This window comes from Saccopteryx bilineata, chromosome 3, assembly GCF_036850765.1.
Source record: "Saccopteryx bilineata isolate mSacBil1 chromosome 3, mSacBil1_pri_phased_curated, whole genome shotgun sequence".
Lineage (NCBI taxonomy): Eukaryota > Metazoa > Chordata > Mammalia > Chiroptera > Emballonuridae > Saccopteryx > Saccopteryx bilineata.
Genome location: NC_089492.1, coordinates 85,761,227 through 85,782,539, shown reverse-complemented (window position 1 = coordinate 85,782,539; position 21,313 = coordinate 85,761,227). Strand labels below are relative to the sequence as shown.

At 46.3% G+C, this 21,313-nt stretch overlaps 1 protein-coding gene across 1 annotated transcript; it reads right to left on the bottom strand.

The window, feature by feature from the left end:
- Window positions 1-1,786: 1,786 nt before the first annotated feature.
- On the bottom strand, window positions 1,787-21,133 carry DNAJC5G (DnaJ heat shock protein family (Hsp40) member C5 gamma). The gene is made up of 5 exons (XM_066264718.1): window positions 21,054-21,133; window positions 4,295-4,410; window positions 3,407-3,620; window positions 3,069-3,213; window positions 1,787-1,854 (listed from the first exon to the last, which is right to left on the bottom strand). The coding sequence occupies exons 2-5, from the start codon at window positions 4,405-4,407 to the stop codon at window positions 1,787-1,789; spliced, it is 540 nt and encodes a 179-aa protein (XP_066120815.1). The 5' UTR covers window positions 4,408-4,410; window positions 21,054-21,133.
- Window positions 21,134-21,313: the final 180 nt, after the last annotated feature.

Genomic DNA, 21,313 nt, shown 5'->3' with positions numbered 1-21,313 from the left:
TCCAACTCCCAATTTAGCTCATGTAAGGCGAGCCACAGCTGTCACCGAATGAGTGACCCTGACTCACTCAGGAATGGGTGACTCTCTTGAGCAAGAGCGGGGGGAGCTTCACCGTTTATGGTGCAAGGTGGGCCAGCAAAGGTATTGAGCTCTCCCTTGCTCTCACTCAGAAGGCTCCTGTGAGCCCTGAGGCCCAACCTCTGGCATGGCCCTTCCTCCAGGGCAGTGACACAGAGTCACTGTGAGAGGGACCACACACGGCTCAGGGCGGGAGGCAGATCTTACTAGACCTAGAAGGTCAGTGAAAATTTCTGCCGCCAAGGCTTAGCCCGTGGTACTGACTCTCTTCCTCTGAACCTCATGATTCAGAACAGGGGCACCAAAGACTAGTCCAGCATTTCTGGTCCACGTTTGTTCTTACCCAGAACTTTCTTATATCACCCTCGGAAAAGAACTCCGGAGGCTAGAGCTGGCACTTTGCCAGGGCTTAGACTGATCTCACGAGCTTGCCCCGAGAAAGTGTGGCATGCCGGCCCATAAACGTGTCTCTGGAGCCACTCTGAGGACTTTAGATGTATAGGAAGTTGGGAGAAGCTGAGCTGGGCAGAAAAGACCTTAGTGCCAGGGACCTATTTTGAATAGGAGGGGAATTGGACTCCAGGGGAATTTTAGAGCACTGACAAAGTCATAATCACAAGGTCCAGCAGCCTCTGCCCCAGCCCCGCAGCGTGCTGGACTGCCGCTCTCCCCGGCAGACCGGGCTCAGATGTGGCCACCGGTCCTCTACCTGTTTCTCTTACCTTTTCCCTATCCCAGGCACAATTTGTCTTCCTGGGCCCCACATATGCACTGAGATTGGACAAAAGCTCTTTTATTTGTGGACATTTCTTAGCCCTTCTCCCAGTTACGAGAGACAAGTTGGAGGAGTTACTGAACTCTGACCCTGGGGGAGGGGGGGAGACAGGAAATAAATGGTGTGGAGAGGGCACCAACTGAGCGGTGCGAAGAGGCAAGAGTGTGGAAAGGGTCTATAAAAGTACAATTTTTTCCCTATCACGTGTTTCATGCCCGTTTTAAAAACATATGGTGATGAGCCTGTGTCCGAATGGAGAGAGGCAAACAGGCACTGATGTGCCAACTTCCGTCTACGCACAACCTCAGGCTGACGGGGGCTGTGCTGGTAGCTCCGGTCCAGGGACAACCCAAAGGCGGGAGAACTAACCCAGAGTTTCACACGCATTCATACCTTTCCTAAGTTGACTCATGCTGGCATGAGATGAGGCTGGCAATGCCAAGTGTATGGACCTTCTTCTGAAGGTGAGACCACCGTAGAAAGGTGTACTGGCTTAGGAATGAGTCTGATGCTAAAAGTTCTTGGTACACAGAGTTGCAACAAAGGAGGTCTAATTGGTTCCACGGCTCTGAGACAGGATCTACTCTGCTTAGTGTTCAGGATCTTGGTGGAGATATCTAAGTGACTCAGGGACCCTGCCCAGCTGACACTGGCTCAAATCCTAAGGAAGGTATAGGAAAAAGGATACTTGGGAAAAGTCTGTCACCACTGACTGAGACCTCTTAAGGGTGGGGATGGGAGGTCTGCTTTCTAAAAGATTAAAATTCAGACTGGAGCTAAAAGGAAGAGTAGCTAGGTGACTGTGTATCACCAGGGTCAGTGACACTGTCAAGGACTGAGACGGCATCTTCATTGGGATGAATGCCACTGATGCATCTAGAGTTGGGATTCTTGTAAGAGGAGGGAAAAATCAGGGTCAATGTCAGGACAGGGCTACTTGCTCCTTTCTCCAATGTAGCCAGTGGACTGGGCAGCAGGAGGTACCTTCATTGGGTCATCACCTAAAGACAGAAGTTGGCATCTTATTAACCAGAACGAATGAGCACCCAGTATGTAAAGCAAACACCCTATAGGTAAGGATATAAACACTTATAGTCCATACTAGAAGGCAGCAATTTTCAACCTTTTATGTCTCATGGCGCACATAAATTACTAAAATTCTTTGGCACACCAAAAAATATATTTTTTGCCAATCTGAGAAAAAAGTAAGTATAATTTTGATTCATTCATACCAGATAGCTATTTTTGTGTTGGCTGTTGTCAATTTGTTTTTAATTTTACATCTAAGGGAAAAGAGGTCAAAGCTCTTGACTAAAGTAGTGTATGTTTTAAAAGTTCTAGCTGCACACCAGTTGAAAATCGCTGCTATAAGGGGATAAACTTTCCACTAATGACTCATCTGAAGGTGGTGTATTTTTTTTCTATAATTATTGCTGCATTTCAGTTTTCATACCTCCATCTTATTCATCTTTTAATTATCATCGTCACTAGAATTATCTTCCTCTCTTCTATAATTTCCTTTGTTTCCTAGGATAGAATTTGAAAACCACATATACAGTATAAACATTTAGTAACAATATGCTGGCCTACTGGTGAGAAACCCGTTGCTTTGCAGTTACACATTATCAGCGTTAGGTGGTGCTGTTGTGAACTTCAGCCAACTTTAACTAATTGGAGTGGGGATAATACAAGACACTTCATCTTCCTTTGAAAAAAAGGATTTTATTCTTTATCAATTTTAGAGAGCAAGGGGAAGTGAGATTGCAGTTGCTTCACTTCTAGTTCTTTATTTCTCTTAGTGTGCCTTGACTGGGCAAGCCCTGGGTTTCAAACCAGTAATCTCAGTGTTCCTTGTTGACACTCCATCCACTGCACAACCACAGGTTAGGCTTCATTTTCCTTTAGAATAAAGGCAAAAAACTACATCCTCTAACTTGTCTTCAACTACTGCCTCTTCTAGGCATACTCTCCCACCCATTTCTTACCTTAATTTCCACCCACTCCTTAGCTTAACTGTCCAGAGGCCAACATTACATGCAAACTGTCAGTTTGTGGCATAAGCTCTTCAGAAAAAAATATCTCCTTTTCTCCTTCTTCACTTTGTCCCAATACCGATGTAAGACTCTCGAATTTAGGGGTTCACACTTTTACTTCCAACCATTTTTTTTTCATTCCTATTCCAGCTCTTACCTTGGTCCCTGTCTCTGGTTCTCACCTGACCTCGAAGGCTGATTCTGGACATTCTGCTCATATTTCCTCCTTGCTATGTCCTCAGATGGTGGCTTAAGTGTTCCACAGCAAAAGCAGCAGCAGCAGCAGCAACAACAACAGGTGAGCAGAGCACACAGGAGGACAAGTGTCTAAAAGTTAGAAAAGAATGGCCTCAGTCCAATAGTTATTCTATATATTCATTTAAGCTCCATTCCCACCATCCTCTTAGCACCCAGAAAATGAGACAACAGAACCTTTTCCCTAGGAGAAGGGGCTCAGGTTTCAAGATGATGAGGGTCACCCTCTTTCCTTATTCTTAAAGGGCTTGGAAAAATTGTGTACCTTGAACCAACAACTATTTAGCGTAAAATAGTATCTGACGCCTTCTTCGCCAAAGTTATCATATAAATATATTCCCAATGAGCCATGTTGGTCGTAGATTTTCCGCTTCTTAGGGTCACTCAGAATGGCGTGGGCTGTGTTGATCTCTTTGAATATTTCTGCTGCTTGAGCATTCCTTGGATTCTTATCTGGATGATACTGCAAGGCCAGTCTCCTACCCAGGTGATACCCAATAGGGGAGTGGGGAGAGAATGAAGTAGCTGGGGAGGGAGGGTTAGGATAAATGGCAGGAATAGGTTTCTAGATAGTGAAGAAGAAATGCAGTAGATGTAGAATGAAGAATGGAGGCAAGCAGCCCCTTCCCATGCCACACTGAAGAGGATGATAACCCCATCCAGACCCAAAGTTGTTTTTTTAAAAAATGGGACAGAGGCCCTGGTCGGTTGGCTCAGTGGTAGAGCGTCGGCCAGGCATGTGGATGTCCCAGGTTCGATTCCTGGCCAGGGCACATAGGAGAAGCGCCTATCCGCTTCTCCACCCTTCCCCCTTTCCTTCCTCTCTGTCTCTCTCTTCCCCTCCTGCAGCCAAGGCTCCACTGGAGCAAAAGTTAGCCCAGGCGCTGAGGACAGCTCCATGCCCTCTGCCTCAGGCGCTAGAATGGCTCCCACCACAATGGAGTAACAGCCCAGATGGGCAGAGCATCTCCCCCTGCTGGGTATGCCGGGTAGATCCCTGTCGGGCTCATGCAGGAGTCTGTCTGACTGCCTCCCTGCTTCTCTAACTTCAGAAAGAAAGAAAGAAAGAAAAAAAAAAGACAGAGAGTAAGGTAGAAAGAAATGGGCTTAAGAGGGGAAATTGTAGTGTTGAATAAAGGGCTGAGATCTGAACCTGTAGGCCTTTTTGATGTCTTCAGGTGAGGCACCCTTCTTAAGCTCCAGCACTGCATAGAGGGTTGTCCCAGTTTTAGACAGCCGGCGGGTTGCTTCCTCCACATGAGACATGATCTGGGTCAGAGGAGAAGAAGCATTTGTGAGAATTTTGACAGGTGAGGTTGCGGAGAAGTGAACTTCCAGCGACAGGAAACTCATTGCCACCAGGGGCTAAGTGGGTAAATGACTACAAAGGGACAAATATAAGACAACAATGAGTGGGATCTGTGACTCACTCATTGCGCCTCAGCCCTTGAACAGGTTCGGTCAGGAATCGGGGAGACCTACAATGACCAAGGGAGAAACAGTTCAGACCAATCCCTGAGATACTTGAGGGAAGTCAGGCGTCCCAAGCCAGGCCAGAGGGCAGTGCTTACAGCTAACCAGACTTTATTCTTCCCTCCAGCCTCTCCTCTAGACTTGTCCCACCCTTCCCCTCAGAGACAGGGCAGTGGAAGGAACAGAGGGATGAAGAAGGAAATGAGAAGGAGGGCTGTAGGGGCCGACCAGCGAGGGGAAACGGGAGCAAGACCCCAGAGAGTAGGGGCGTCTGGGAGGCTGTGGCCAGGAACCAAGGTAACGAACTCAGAAAAGAGTGCTCTGGCTCCCCAGGTCCCCTCTGGCTGTGTGGACTCCCCACCAGGCCTGGCGCTCTACCTTGGAGTCCTGGCTTAGGCTGGGTAAGCCTCACATAACCTCCACCAGGGTGTGAAACTTCACACCGCTGGGGGCCAGTGACCCAGTGCGTTTGCGCACTGCGTCAACACTCCAGGTCGTTTTTTGGCGCCACCGGAAGGTCTGGGAGGTGAGGCTGAGCGGGCCCTGGGACTTATTTGTTGGCCGGAAACTCGAGTGTAGGGATATGCCACGCCACGCCTTCTCAGCCAAGCGCAGTGGCGTTTTCTCGAGCTCTTGCCGCGGGTACAGCCTCCACGAGCATCCCTTCTCTAGTGGGGGGGAATCACCTATCCTGGCCACCTACTATCCTGGCTCCAATGTTGGAGACTGGCTGCGCTTAAGAAAAGATGATGGTCTTGCAGAAAATGGTGGTGCAAGAGGTATGGTTGCTGCACCCCCTTCTCAAGAGGTGTATTGCCCTCCAGCCTTCTCCTTCAGAATTTAGGGGTCTCCACCTGGTTCTTTCTTTCCCTTCCACCTGGAAATTCCTACTTGTCCTTTAAGACCCATCTCAGATGTCAGTATTCCTGGGAATCCTTCCTTCATTTCCCAAGTTGTTCCCACCTTTCTTTGTCAAAGCATTTATCCCATTATATTGTAATTTATATTACAATTATATTGTATGTTCCTTTAAAACAATATCTTGAACATTTTCAGAAGTTACTACAGTTCTTCAAAAACTTCTATACACATATTACAACACAAATATGTACCGTAATGTAATTATATAATACAGATTGGATACTGGAGTTTTTAATCATTTGATATTGTAATGACCTTCTGATAAAAATTCTTATCTACAAATCTTTAAATAAATCTTTTTTTCCCCTTGGGGTAAATTTCTAGAAGAGGAGTTACTGGGTCAAAGTGAATTTTTTTTGAGTCTTTTGATCCATATTACTTTCATTCCAGTAAGGTACCATAAGTACCAATCTACATCTCTAACCAATTTCCATCCTACCCGCAGGACATAGGAGCCCCTGTCTTTACCTGGCCTCTCTTCCTGTGGTCCCCTCCAGGAAAAAGTGTTTGCAGCACTTATCACTTCATGATATTGGAGAGGAGCACTCAATGGCTCCTATAACATGTGATTAAAAGAGCTTTATTAATTCAATAATACCTTTCTGTGACCCTTCTTGTGGCTTTTATTCCTCTTTTCTTTAATACATTTATTTGTGTACATTTATTTCCCCTTCTAGGTTTTAAGTGATAAATCAATACTCCATGCTAAGAGATATGAGCCATCTGAGCAAACTAAGGAGTCCATTTAAAACAGGCACAATGACCACTGAATTAACTAATTTATTTCTGTAGGTCTGTGTTCAGGATGGGGATGAAAATCTTTGGCATCACCCACCTACTTCATAGGTTCTGGGTCAGATGAGTTTAGTGGTTAGTAACCTAAAGTGAAGGAGCTAAAGTTGACAATTGGTTTTTTGTTTGTTTGTTTTTTGGTGGTTTGTACTATGCCAAATTTCTCTAACTTACCTCCACCCTTTCGTCCCTGTCACAAGAAGACAACTACTGGAACAACATAAGTCATTTCTCCCCTAGCACTGGGAAGAGAGCAGAAGGCATTGGAAGTGCAGTGCACTTACAGTGAATTCCTTACCTCAGTCTGCAGGCCCAACGTGGTCCTGTCCCTGCCTCTCCATCCCATTCTATTGAGTATCTCCTCCTCCCCCCCCTTTTTTTTTTTTCCACAGAGAGAGTCAGGGAGAAGGATAGATAGGGACAGACAGACAGGAAGGGAGAGAGATGAGAAGCATCAATCATCAGTTTTTCGTTGTGACACCTTAGTTCATTGATTGCTTTCTTATATGTGCCTTGACCGTGGGCCTTCAGCAGACTGAGTAACCCCTCGCTCAAGCCAGCAACCTTGGGTCCAAGCTGGTGAGCTTTGCTCAAACCAGGTGAGCCCGCTCTCAAGCTGGCAACCTTGGGGTCTCAAACCTCGGTCCTCTGTATCCCAGTTTGACGCTCTATCCACTGTGCCACCGCCTGGTCAGGCGAGTACCTCTGTCTTGATTGCTTTGGTCTCTGTCACACTGTTTTTCTCTCAATTCTTTGACGACACCACGTTCCCTGCTACGTCAAGGGCCTTTGGCTTTGCTGCTCCCTCTGCCTGGAGAACTCCTTCCCAGGCTGTTTGCTGTGCCAATTTCTCATCTCTCACGGATCTCATCTTTGTCCTGCCTCCTCAGAGAGACCCTCTAAATCAGGCATCCCCAAACTACGGCCCGCGGGCCGCATGTAGCCGCCTGAGGCCATTTATCCGGCCCCCTGCAGCACTTCCGGAAGGAACACCTCTTTCATTGGTGGTCAGTGAGAGGAGCACTGTATGTGGCGGCCCTCCAACGGTCTGAGGGACAGTGAACTGGACCCCTGTGTAAAAAGTTTGGGGACCTCTGCTCTAAATGGTATTCCACTCCTCTCTCCCCACCTCACACTCCTCTCACCATGATTTGTGAATATATTTAGTTGCATGTCGATTTGTTCAACATCTGCCTTCCCTAGGAGGCAGTGACCTCCATGATGGCAAAGACCTTGTCTGTTCACCAACACCTAGAACCATGCTTGCCTCACAGTAAGTAAATTAATGATTTATTCAATGAGCTACTGCAGAGGGAGCCCTCTGCTGGTCCAATGTAGGTTGGCCCATAACAGGAATGCCTGAGACATTGGAGAGGCCTACAGGGCACTTCTCCCCCATGTGGTCCTAGACAAGAAGAAACACAGAGGCAACAAGAAAGAGGGCAGTAGGGGAAATGGTACTGGTGATTTTGAGCTCCTTGTTTTTTGTTTGTGTTAATCTTTCTCCAGTTCCTAACACAGTTCCTGGATTGTTGTAGGTACTCAACAATTGTTGCTTGGTTGAATGAACCAGCAAACTTTTGCGTGCCTTTTTCAGAAGTTCTTTTACCTACTTATCTCCTTTGATCCTCACACCAACTCTGAGAGGTGGTACGATCACATCCCTGCTTAATAGAAATGAGCGCTATGAAAGAGAAGAAATTAGGTGCTGAGAAGAATTAATAAACATCTTTCACATCTTGCCAGAGGCTTCTATCATTACCCTCTGACATTCTAATTAATTCTGATTATAGTTCTAGTTTGTGCTTCTTGAAGTAACCATTATCTTTAAGTTTCTGAGCTTTAGATCTTACTGAAATGATGCTGCAGCCAGCAGGCTGCATAGGTGGGAAGGGAGCAGGCAAGTCATCTTGGCATCCTTTGACCAAAGGCTCTCCACTGCACCTTCACCTAGAAGCAGACCCCCTTTGGCTCTGTTTCTTATGCATGTTATATCTTCTAACACCAAGCACAGAACTAGGAAGAACATACAAGCCAGGAATCAGAAGTCCTAGTTCTGAGTTCTCATTCTGGTTCTAACAAGTTGTGTTATCTGGGACAGGTCACGTAATCTCTGAATCTCATTTTTCTCTTCTATATAAACCTATGTAATTTCAAGTGTTGATGTCAAGACTAAATTACATTTGGTGTAAAAAGGATGGAAAAAATGAAAATAGCTATGCCAAAGAATGAGTGCAGACTAAAACATTTTCTGGAATTATTTGCCCTCTCGCCATAACTTGAGTCAGGGATCGTCTTGTTTACTAACTCACAGAGCCATTTGGTCTCTCCTGGAGAAAACCAAGAAGCAGCCCTTGTTTATCCACAAACAACTAAGGTTTTAGTCATATAGCTGGAATGCACACACACAGACAGCAGACATTGGCATATTTATATCCAAAATATCATGCTTTCAAACATATGCAGTGGGAGAGAGAGATCATCATTTGTCATACTCAACCACCAGGTTCTAGAATTGTGCCATTTTCAAGCGGGAAGTTACCTTAGAAACTTAATTCTCAACAGTGCCTTCATTTGTAATTGAGGAGAGTGCAGCCCAGAGAGAAGGATTGACATGCTCAAGGTCAACCCATACTGTCCAGATCTAAGTCTTCTGACTCCAAGTTCAATGTCTGTACCATGATTGCTCCTTATACACATCAGATCTCTTTAAAATCTAGGTTAGAGACAGACCAAAGCTGTGGTTGACATGCACCTCCTTTCATGGATGATGTCAAGAAATGTTCCTCTTTCCTTCCCCCCAGTTGAAGGCATGTGACCAAAAAATACCATTGGCCCAGTTTGTTTGCCTGTCCTTCCTAACGCAGACATCTCAGGATGGGAGGTGGAGCGTGTCCAGCTATAAAGGAACTTCATAACCTTGTCCTTTCTAACCTGCAATCCCAGACCTGCAGACCTAAGGGCAGGCTAACAGGGCACACCTATCTCACCTGTAACATGGAGATAATAGTATATATCTCTGAGGGAGATATTAAGTAGGAAGCTTAAGTATTTAATTTGAATAGTGCTTGGCATGTGGTAAGTACTATATAATTTATCATTTATCCTCCTCCTCATCATCTTCATCGTTTCTATCCTATCTCCTCCCAATTTTGTAAAAAGAGAAGTTGCTTTAATTTTGTCGCTGGGAAGGGAAAAATCAGGATCCTTTCTCTAAGAAGATTTCCAAATTGTCAGTGGTATCCTTCCATCCTTTTCTGCATCCTTCTCAGCTTTTTAGGACCCCATTTTCTTGTTCCCCTTACCCAGTACCCTCATGCTGCTTTCTGGCTACTCAAAATATCCCCAACAGTCCTCCCCAAGATGTCAGAACTCCAAATTACCCCTCTCACTTCCTCTCCGTATCTCCATAAAACAATCTCATCCTTAAGTGTTAGGTGGAAAGCAATCTGATTAAAACACTGTAATTTAGCTTATAGTGAAAAAGACTGTAATATACTTCACAAACTTAATTCTTACACAAAAAGGAATAACTGGTAGAATTTCAGACTATGCTTTGGGAAGAGACTTTGGGCCTTAAGTACTTCTCACGCTCATGTCTTTTTATTTCTGCGTCTCTGCGTTATTTTGATTCTCCCCCTGCTGGCTCCTTTTCCTTCTTTCACCTCCCTCTGAAGGATATTCTATATGGTTTTGTCTTTAAGCTCCTGCTGTGCTCTCTCCTGTCTTCTTCAGAGATCCAGTCTGTATCCACGGCTTCAGCTGTCACAGCTATGCTGTAGTGTCAGATCATTGTCGTCCCCATGCCAGTCCCCACTGCCTCAAAAGCACACTCTGAAGCCCAAACGCATGATCTTGTCGCCAACGTGGTTATTCCTATTGGTTTCTCTATTTATGCTAATGTTGTGACTTTTAAAGATAATGAGGCTCAAAACCCAAACATCTCTGGGCCGTGGATTCATTATTTACACCGAGTTCAGTCCAGAAAGTCTTAATCTTTTATTTTAATTTTTTTTAGTCTTGTTAATTTTTTTAAATGGATCTTTCATTTGTCCCTTCTTCTCAGCCCCTGCAACCTTAAAGCACCCTAGATAAAGGATTTCCAATCACACTGACTTGTCCTAGCCTTGTAACTGTTCTCCCTACTGCCAGTTTCATCCTGGATACTGCTACCAGATCAGTGTTCATAAAACAGTGCTTCTATCATTACCACTCTTTTGGTCTTAGCCTACAGGATACAAAACAACCTTTTAAGGCGATCTGTGGTGGCGCAGTGGATAAAGCATTGACCTGGAATGCTGAAGTTGCTGGTTTGGAACTCTGGGTTTGTCCAGTCAAGGTACATATGAGAAAGTAGTACTGTGAATTGATGCTTCCTGCTCCTCCCCCCTTCTTTCTCTCTCTCTCTCCTTTCTCCTCTCTCTAAAATCAAGAAATAAAATCTTTTTAAAAACAACAACAACAATCTTTTAAATCTGGCGGTGAACTCTACAATTTGATTCCAATTTACCCCTCCAAAATTAGTGTCGACTGTTGCCCACAAGCAAACCTTCCATAACACTCAGGCTGGTCTTTCTCCTCCAAACATTCCTATTTCATTGCTCTCGCACTGTTTCCCCTCAAGAACTGTGCTTTTCAGTAATCAGTTCACTTACTCAACAGATATCTGTTAAACACTGCTATATGCCTAGTATCTTGGATACCATAATAATTGGTCAGACTCTTTCTGCTCTCATAGATTATAACCTAGTGTGGAAGACAGACACTTATTAATGATAGATACATGAATTCCAAACTGCCCTCTTGATGTTCCACTTATCTGTCAGACCTCACCCTTACTGGACTATCGCCCCTGAGACAGAGGAATTCCAAGAAGCTGACAAGCTCCCCAAGGAGGAGCACTCTGGACATACCAGGACTTTTGCCTCAGTATCCCCTCAGGCTCTCCCAAACCCTATATAACTCGCCCCTAGTCTGTAACTGGAGCTCTTCTCCCCGGGAGAAGTGCCCAGCAGGGTTCCCTTTTTCCTTTCAATAAAGCCTGTTACTCTGGTCTTTCGAACTCCCATGGATTCCAACATTTGGTGCCAAAACCCGGGACAGGATACTAACTGCCTGGACGATCCTTCTTTGCCGTCCAAACTTACAACCAGGGAAGCAATGGGCAGAGGCAGCTCATCCCGGGCTTACTCCCTGATTCTGTTTGGACGTGTAATTGTAGGTTGATTGGCCGGCAGTCTAACCCTGTCCTGAACCCCTGCCAGACCAGAGAAAGGTAAGGAGTCTCTCCCTTCCCCTTCCCCGGTTGGCCTCTAAATTTCTCTCTAAAAACACCTCTTCCTGGTCGAACGGTTTTCTCTGACACGCCTCACATTTTGAGGGGTTTGACTTTCAGTGTCAGTAGACTGCACGGAAGACTAGGTGCCTAGCCAAACCTCTCCACTCTCTCGGACTTCTCGTCCTTAGAGCTCCCTGACAGGTGGTGACGACCTCTATCAGGGATGACTCCCCCACATGGAGATTCTCTCCTCTTGGGACAGTGACAAAAGGCGGGACGCCCCTTCTTGCTCACCTGTCTCCACTATGGGCTCTTCAGAGTCTAAGCCTTCCAACCAAACCCCTCTAGGATGTCTCTGACCTTAAGTCAAAAAAACTCATTTTCTTCTGTAACATGGCATGGCCTCAGTACAAATTAGACAATGACTCCCATTGGTCTGAAAACAGGACATTCGATTATAATATCCTAAGAGATCTTGACAATTTCTGCCACCAGACGGGAAGGGCATCAGAGATTCCTTATATGCAGGCTTTTCTTCTCCCTTCTCTCCTGTCCTTAATTTCTGTGCCTTCTGTTCTACATGCAGGCCATTTTTGGCCAGAGAAACCTCACCTAAAACCTCCGCTCCTAATCTTTCCTTCTCCGCGGACTTCCAATTCTCCCCCTCCTGCCTGACCCCCAGGGGCACCCCTCTCTCGGGACCCCTCTCTGGTCCCTCTGCAAATCTCTTTCACTGGATTCTCTCCCTTCCAAGAGCCCCCTCCCTTCTCAGAAACCTGTTTCTCATTCACCTGCAAATACCACACTCTCTTTCTCCTCCCCTGCTGGCCGGGGGCTTCTCCCTTCTCCACTGTGTTCTTCATCTCCTCCCTCCTCCATAGAAGCTGTGGCTCCAGCTGCGGTACCTGTCTCTTCTCTGACCCCTCTTCCTTCCTTACAAACTGTGACTGTGCCTCTTTCCTACTCGTCCCCTCCCCTCTCCTCAAAGCTCTAAATCAGGCCCCAAACTATGGCCTGTGGGCCACACGTGGCCCCCTGAGGCCATTTATCTGACCCCACTGCACTTCCGGAAGGGGCACCTCTTTCATTGGTGGTCAGTGAGAGGAGCACATTGACCATCTCATTATCCAAAAGCAGGCCCATAGTTCCCATTGAAATACTGGTCAGTTTGTTGATTTAAATTTACTTGTTCTTTATTTTAAATATTGTATTTGTTCCCATTTTGTTTTTTTACTTTAAAATATGTGCAGTGTGCATAGGGATTTGTTCATAGTTTTTCTTATAGTCCGGCCCCCCAACGGTCTGAGGGACAGTGAACTGGCCCCCTGTGTAAAAAGTTTGGGGACCTCTGCTCTAAATCTTTTTTGACTCTGACCACATGGTGCCACACCAGTACTTTACCCTCCTCCTCCTCCTACAGATTGTGACCCTCCTTCTTTTCTATTCAACTGCTCACACTGTCCATCCGTCTGCTTTCTCTCTTCTTCCCCTCTATGCTGGAAAGTCCCCGCCATCTCTAAAAACTTAAAAAAAACAAACCAGAATTGTATATTAAGCTATGTGAGTAAGTAATCTGTCTTGTCTCTTTGTCAGAAAATATCTCTAGTATAATTTGAATTGAAACAAGTAAAGCACATTCATTTAAATTCCTTAATTCATAATTTTTAAAATCTTTGTTTAATGTGTAACTGTGTCTGTTTCTAAGACCTTAAACCAATAATTACCCACCTCATAAACTGAGGTTTACTCATCCCTATGGATTCTCCCTGCAATACTCCCATCCTTCCTGTTCGAAAACCTTCAGGGGTTTATCGCCTCGTACAAGCCTTACACCTAATCAATGAGTCAGTAATTCCCCTCCATCCAGTAGTCCCTAATCTCTACAAGTTACTGTCACACATTCCCTCAAACACCACTCACTTCATAATCCTAAAAACCTCAAGAATGCCTTCTTTACCATTCCTCTACACCCTGACTCTTACTTACTGTTTGCATTTACCTTTATTTAGACTGACCCAGACACTAATGCAGCCCAGCATCTTACATGGACTATTTTACCCCAGGGGATCAGAAACAGCCCACACCTATTTGGGCAGGCATTAGCTCAGGATTTAACAGCATGCAATCTCAAAACTAGTACTCTCTTATAATATGTAGATAACCTACTCCTCTACAGCCCCTCCCTGCCTGCCTCAAGGAGACACATGGCCACCCTTCTTCACTTTCTCACTGTGAAGGGATATAATGTCTTCTCTGCTAAGGCTCAACTTCATTCTCAGTCTGTAGTCTATCTAGGCATCACCTTAACCCCCACCACCTGAGGTCTCACCCTAAATCAAACTCAGACCCTCGCAGTCTCCAACCACCTACCACTGCAAATCAACTCTTTTCTTTCCTCAGTCTAATAGGCTTCTTTAGACATTGGATTCCCAATTTTGCTCTCTTAGTCAAACCTCAGTGAGATCTTCTGAGCACGGCTTTTAAGATTTATAATGGCCAAGGAAGTGACAGAAAAGGCAAATAAGGCCCAAAAGAAGTCAGGAAATACCAGCTTTTGGCATAAGCTCTTAAAGGCTCCAGCACCCTAAAGGGCTTCATAGGATTCCATCAGGGCCCTGCTCCAGAGTGGAAAGAAAGGTCATTGAACTGAGGCCTGCCAGGCTTCCTGGCCCCATCAAGGGACACATCATTGCTGTGGAAAGAGGGATACAAGAAGGTAAGCTGCCCCCTTGCTCCATGGAGGGAGGGTTCAGTCTCTTCTAGCCCTACTCCAGCTACCTGTGACCTGACCTTGCCTAGCATGCTGGGTATTGCCATTGAAGGCCCAAGGACATCGTTCACGAGCCTAAGGTATTTCTTCCAAGTAGCAGGTAAACTAATCTCATTTCTTGTAAACACAAGGGCTATCTACTATGCCTTGCCTGAATATTTAAATTTTATTTATCCCTCGAAGATCTCTACTGTGGGTATTGATAGTCTGATTTTGTTGCTTTATTTAATGTATAATATCTCCTTTATAACTCTTGTCTCAATGCCCCATGCCTATTGTAGGCTGGGACCTGCTGCTAATTCCAGCTAGAAGCATGGTCTCTAGGACTTAAACTCTAACTGCAAAGTGTAGAAATATAACCACCCTTTCCTTAAGTACTTGCAGGATTTACAGGTTACTCAGCAAACTGTTCAAAGACTATCCAAGAGGCGCTTCCAGCAGTACATCACCCAAGGACTGACTTTCATGTGGACAGGTCCACACACCGTGATCCTGACAACTCCCACTGCTGCTAAGGGCAACTCTTTCTTCCACACTGACCATCTGGAGCTCAGAAACAGAGAAACAATATTGATCCCTTGTTCTCCTATTCTCTATTCACCTCTCAGCCTGCCTCACCCAATCAGGGGTTTTCTACTTGTGTGGGACCAACACCTATATGTGTCTCCCTACTAATTGGACAGAAACCTATACCCTAATCTATCTCACCCCAAATATCAACCTAATCCCACCCCATGGACCTCTTCCAGTTCCTAGTACACTACCCGCCAATCTAAGGACCAGACAAGCTGTACAGGTAATTTCTCTTCTTGTTGCTTTAGGAATCTCTACAAAAGTAGGTCTAGGGGCAGGGGTACTGGCCACTTCCCTGTCTTATTCCTACTCTCTCCCTTTCTCTCTCTCTCTGAAGCCTAGTGAATTTGTATACATGGAATCAGTGGTTTCACACAAACTGGGTGTCTTGACTATTGCCTTTCATTAGTCCACTCACTCTCCTATTTATTTTTCTAACTTTTAAACCCTGCCTCTTACATTTGTTCACTAGTTTATTACAGAACCGCATGCAGACCTTCGACAATCAGAAAATTGGAAAAATCTACCTAACCCTACACACCAACCCTGAAACCTGCCCTCGCGAAACAGAAAAATCTGAAACCCTATATCAGCAAATATCCTAAATCCTATCTTTCAACCCCTACAGGTCCCCTAACCCTAAAGTTCTCCCATATCCCTGAAGAACGGGGAGAATTAATAGCATTCACCTCTTAACACTTCTCAGTCTTTTTACCCTTCACATAGTAAGGGGACAAGATCACTTGGTCTTCTTGGCTGCAGAAGAACCTACAAACGGACATGAAACATTTCTTTTTTTTAGATTTTATTTATTCATTTTTATAGAGAGGAGAGAGAAAGAGAGAAAGAAAGAAGTGGAGGGGGGAGGAGCAGGAAGCATCAACTCCCATATGTGCCTTGACCAGGCAAGCCCAGGAACTGGCCACCTCACCGTTCCAGGTCGATGCTTTATCCACTGCGCCACCACAGATCAGGCCAAAACATTTCTTTTAGCTCAAACTAACTGCTCTCTCCAGGGCAGCCAGGAAAGAGTATCTCTAACTTTACCATGGAAGAACTTTCACCCCCCACTATACAACCCTCCTTATCTCTGCATTCCTGATCTCCAAATACTTGCCCCCTTCTTTATCAAGTTCCTACAGTCTCGAATGAGAGAAATCTCTAGGATTACCTACAATCAAATACTCCTACACTCCTATTCCCCAATACCCCAAGGAAAACTTCACAAGGAAAATATCAAATAGGTAGGGATGACAGCAGGAAGAAGCTGCCCCTCAGCCCGAGAAGTTTCCTCCTGAATGTTCTCCAAACCCCCTTCCTTTTAAACCACACTTATTCAGTCCTTCTAAAAACTTACATCAACAGGTTCCCTGTCTCTAAAAATCTCCACATGTCCTCCCATTTGAGAGGAACCAGACCAGCACGTTTCATGAGGCTCATCCAGGAGACCATGTATTACCATGTCACTCTGTCCACTCAGCACTTGCAGCAAGGAATTCACAATTATTACCTTGCAAATTTTTTTTTACTTCCTCACTCAGGTTTTCGGAGACATCGTCTGGTTCAGACCTTAGAGCATGGAAATTGATGACCTCCTTAACTGGATAAAGGACTTGGCTTGGCAAGGTTCCCTTCTTGAGTTCTCTCCAGAAGAAGCAATAATTTTTCAATTTTTTCTCCTCTTTCTCCTCATCACCCCTCACCGTATATTATAAAATTAATGACTGCCTTTCTTTTATATATAACCACAGAGTTCAGAAATGATAGATACGTGAATTCCAAACTGCCCTCTTGATGTTCCGCTTATCTGTGAGACCTCACCCTTACTGGACCCTGAGACAGAGGAATTCCAAGAAGCTGGCAAACCCCCCAAGGAGGAGCATTCCGGACATACCAGAACTTTTGCCTCAGTATCCCCTCAGGCTCTCCCAAACACTATATAATTCACCCCTAGTCTGTAACTGGCGCTCTTCTCCCTGGAGAAGTGCCCGGCAGGGTTCCTTTCTTCCTTTCAATAAAGCCTGTTACTCTGATCTTTCGGACTCCCATGGATTCTAACATTTAATACCTTCAGCAGGTATTTATTGGGTGCTATCATGTGCCAGACACTGTTCTAGATGCTGGAGATACAGCAGTATACAAAACAGACAAACCTGTCTGTCATCATGGAGTGTACATTCTGGTGGGAGGAGCCAGACAGTAAACGAATAAGTAAAATATGAAGTACATTAGGTGGCAATGACTATGAAGAAACATAAAGCAGAGGATGGAGATGGAGAATGTTTAGGGTAAGATTGCAATTTTTAAAAGAATAGGTAGTAGGGCCTAAAAAGGTCATATCTGAGTCAAGTTCTGAAGCAGGTCCCAGGTGAGTAGAGAAGACGTGCAGCAGAGTGTATTACAGATAGCAGATGAGGAAATGTGGAGACCCTGGGGTGGCAACATGCCTGGTGTATTCTAGGGTTGGATGTGGGGTGAAGGAGTCAAGAGTGACCCTAAGTCTTCTGTCCTGAGCAAATGGAAGGATGGAGTTACCATGTTCTGACGTGGGGGGACTGCTGAAAGAGAAAGTTGGGGATGGAGCTGATGATCAGGAGCTCAGTGTTAGGCTAATGAAGCTTGTGATGCCTAGTAGACATGAAGGAGGAGAGGTCAGGCTGACATTTGGATATTAGAGTTTGGTGTTCAAGTGAGATCTGAGAATCATCAGATAGATACCTTTTTTAAAGTTTATTTTTAATAGAAAATTTCAAACACATGCAAAAATAGAATAGTACAATGATTCCTCATGTACACATTAGTTTCAAGAACCAGTGCTTTGTGCTGTTTCTAGACAGTATTTAAAGCTTTGAGACTGGATACTATCTCCAAGGGAGTGAGGTGGTCAGAGAAAAGGGAGGCCAAGTCCTGGACTACCCCAGCATTGAAAGGTTGAGCACATGAGGAGGAAACATCAAAGGAAATTAAAAACAAGTAGTCAGTGAAGTAGGAGGAAAACAAGATTACAGTATCTTGGAAGCCAAGTGAAGAAACAATTCCCAAATAATTTAATTATAAGTATTAAGGCAAATAAAGTGTTCAGTGAGAATGTATAACATGAGAACTAACTAGTTTGGGGGTCAGTAAAGGCCTCCCTGAGGAGGTGACATTTAAGCTGCAGCTGTCTGTCCCTCATCCTATCGCCAGCTAAAATCCTACTTTCCACTGTGATAACCGGCTCCTCCTTCCGGGAATGGCTTTTTCAAGGACGGTGTGTCAGCCAATAGGGGGCGCTGGGGATGAGAAAGACAATTCCTACTTACAGGGGACTTGTACTCTAGTGAGAAGTCAGACAAGAAAATTTCATTAAATATGGTGAGTTCTACCATCACATAAGCACAGTGGGTCTTGAGAGCACCAGGTAGGGGCACATAACTCAGCTGGGGGGAGTCAGAAAAGGCTTTCTGGAGGTAACAGCTGAGCAGAGACTGGAGCACAGGCTGCCTCTGTGCATACCCTTCAATCTGGCTTGGAGTTTTCAAGTGTTAACCCTTGCCTACAATGCTTGGTTCCAAATGTTGCCTGAGATCTCTAGCCAGCCTAAATCCTGACCTCACCGCTGGGCTTTACTCTCCTCTACCAAGATAAACACATCTAGCCTGGGTATCCCCCACCCCCCTTGAAGTCCTCTTCTAACCTGCTCTGCCACCCTCTCCTCTGGAACTGTTATTGACCTATTTTCCTGGAAACATCTAGGGCTTCCTGCCTCTGTCATGCCTTTGGGAATAAGAGTGGCCTAAGGACTTGTTTTAGGGAAGGTCGATATCTGAGGCAGGACAGGACAGGCAGTAAAGAGCATGTTGGGCAAATCAGTAACAAAACACTGCAGAAATTGAAATCGCTCTCAATCAAGTGAAAGCCAGAGTTTGAGGGGAGGGGAACATTTATCTTATTCACCAGGAATCCCCAGCTATGCTAGCAAAGTGCATGGCAGGAAATAAGTGTTCAGTAAATGTTAAATGAATAGTTCTTACAGGACTACAGTTCTATACAGGGCACCAACCCTAAGCTGTGCCTCTAACTGCTGCATAATTTTCCTAGCTCTCAGACAAGTGCAGAATGCCTTCCTCATTCAAGAGGACCCTTTGCAAAGATTTTCATACTTGATGGCTCTTTGAGAAACAGGTGCAAGCAGTCTGTTTCGCTGCCAGGCTTTTCCTGCATAAATTTCCAAACAAAAGCAACTGTTGGTATTCTCCCGCCGTGTTCCTGGCTTCCGGAGGCAGCAGCATCCAAGGCCCTACACCAGGGGAGATGCGGCAGAGGGTAGCCCTGTAATCCTCTGCTCTGACGTCCATTTCCCTTCCCCGCCTGCCCATTCCCCGCCCGGTAGGTGGCTGGGCACGTGCCAGCGTCTGCGCACCCCTTCCCCCCTGTACCCCGGGCTGCTGTCCGCGCCGTAGGCTGTCTAGGAAGGGAAATCCCGAAGGAAGCCATAGTTGTTACTGTCACGTCCCCTGTTGGCGTCATCAGCTGAGGCGTGCCCAAGAAGCCCCTTCTCCCGCTTAGGGCCCCGCGGTTTCTTCCTATTCTCGAGCTTGCCCGCCAGTGCCACTCCGGGCGGGGCTACCGCATCCAAGCCCTGTAGTGCGCGGCGGCCTCTCCGCGTCCCAGCTCCAATGCTCTCAGAATCCGGGAAGCCCCAGGCCGGGTGCGGAGTTTAGAAAACCGACGGCGCCAGACGGGACTTGCTCGGGGCGCTGGCATAGGCAGGCGGGGACGTGTTCCATGCTGGCTTTGACACGGACCAACAAGGTGACCTTAGCGGGTGGCTTCCCCCTCCGCCACCTCAGTTTGCTTCCTTATAACCCAAAGAAGGAACTGAGGTCTCACGCCTCTAGGGGAGGTTGCAGAGAGAACGCTGCCGCCTCGCGTGCCTCCTCGCCGCGCGTGGGCTTTAGGCTGGACTTTGGTCAGGGAGTCGGGTTAGGACGTCTGAGGAAGGCTGGCGCCGGCCCCAGGCGCAGCTCGCGCAGACCCTCTGGTTCCGTTTCGCATGGCTCCCCAGAGCAGTACAGTACCTACGCCGCCCGCAAACCTTGGCACCAGCCGCACACTCCCCCGGTGGAACAGCCAGCCCGCCGCCCAGCTAGCTTGCTTAATCAGTTCAAGTCTCACCTCCTCCGCGAAGCTCTCCTGGGTTAACCCCATAACTTCCGACCATTCTATCTGGCACATTTCAGGTCTTTTTTGTTTTTGTAAGTGCACACGTGGTCTCATCATTTGGAATAATAATGTCCCTAAATTCAGAACGCCCAGTGTGTTCTGACGGGTTCGGTTGATGGTTTTATTGCCTGGGTTTTATTAATCACTCCCATCCTTCACTCTCCCCCCTCCTCTTACGGACCCTCCGCTTTAGAGTCACGGCTTGGAGTGCACAATCCAATCACCACCCCTTTTCAATCTGCAGTGACAGCGGGAGTGAGGGGAGGAGAGCATTGAGCATTTGAAGCTTCAACTCCAGGAGGCTTGGCGACCGACTTTGCTGCAAGTCATTCCTTTCCCCAGGCTTCAGTTAAAATGAGGCAAAATGAGGTTAATGCCCAGGAAGGTACTACACGGGTTCTAGGTAAGGAATCACCTCCTGGCAAGCTGACCATAGCTTCCCTCCAGGAATAGCAGCTTGTGACTCCAGAGAGATGGGGCGACACTCCTCCCTTCAGCTACCCCAGAATTCTGAATGGCATAACCAGCACTCCCTTCAGTCACCATTGTAGGGCCCTGAATCAAGAAGGGACCGAGAATAGGGCTCCAGCCCCAGCCCTTTATTCACCGGCTGTATGACCCTGGACACTTCTTTCTCTGGGATTCAGTTTACTCATCCGAAAAATAGGGATAATAATGGATTGAAGGAGAGCAGGAAGCTTTTTGTCATCCAAAGTCTCTGTATAAAAATAAATGATAATGAACGGTACAGTGCTTGGCAGCAGATTTAGCTCACGAATTCTGACCCCACATCCTCCACAGAGTGGTTTCTGGCCAGAATCCCTGGAGTTCTCCCAAATATATCACACTTTTCACCCCACATTCTTTCTAGTTCTCTCGAGATATATAATGGATGCCCACCTGTTTCTGCCCCCGTGTAGGGGGCTGGGGTCACGAGACGACAGGGTGGTGGAGGCGGCGCGCGGGCTTGCAAAGGGCAGTGTTCCTTGAGTGAAGGTTAGTTAGTCCGGGAGGTTCCCAGTCTTGAGGAAGCTTGGCTTGGAACCGGTGGGCGGGGGCTGAGTGGAGGCGGGGAAAATCATGGAGAGGGCGGGGCTATGGAAATTAGGCGTTCCTAGTACCCGCAGTTGACGCCAAGGGCTTCCACCGCCCCCACCTGG

Coding starts and splice junctions, on each gene's coding strand:
- DNAJC5G (XM_066264718.1), bottom strand. CDS start 4,407: ATGTCTCATGTGGAGGAAGCAACCCGCCGGCTGTCTAAAACTGGGACA. Junction 3,214..3,406: donor TAAATAGTTGTTGGTTCAAG/GTACACAATTTT, acceptor TCTAACTTTTAG/ACACTTGTCCTCCTGTGTGC. Junction 1,855..3,068: donor GAATCAGCCTTCGAGGTCAG/GTGAGAACCAGA, acceptor TTCTGTCTTTAG/GTGATGACCCAATGAAGGTA.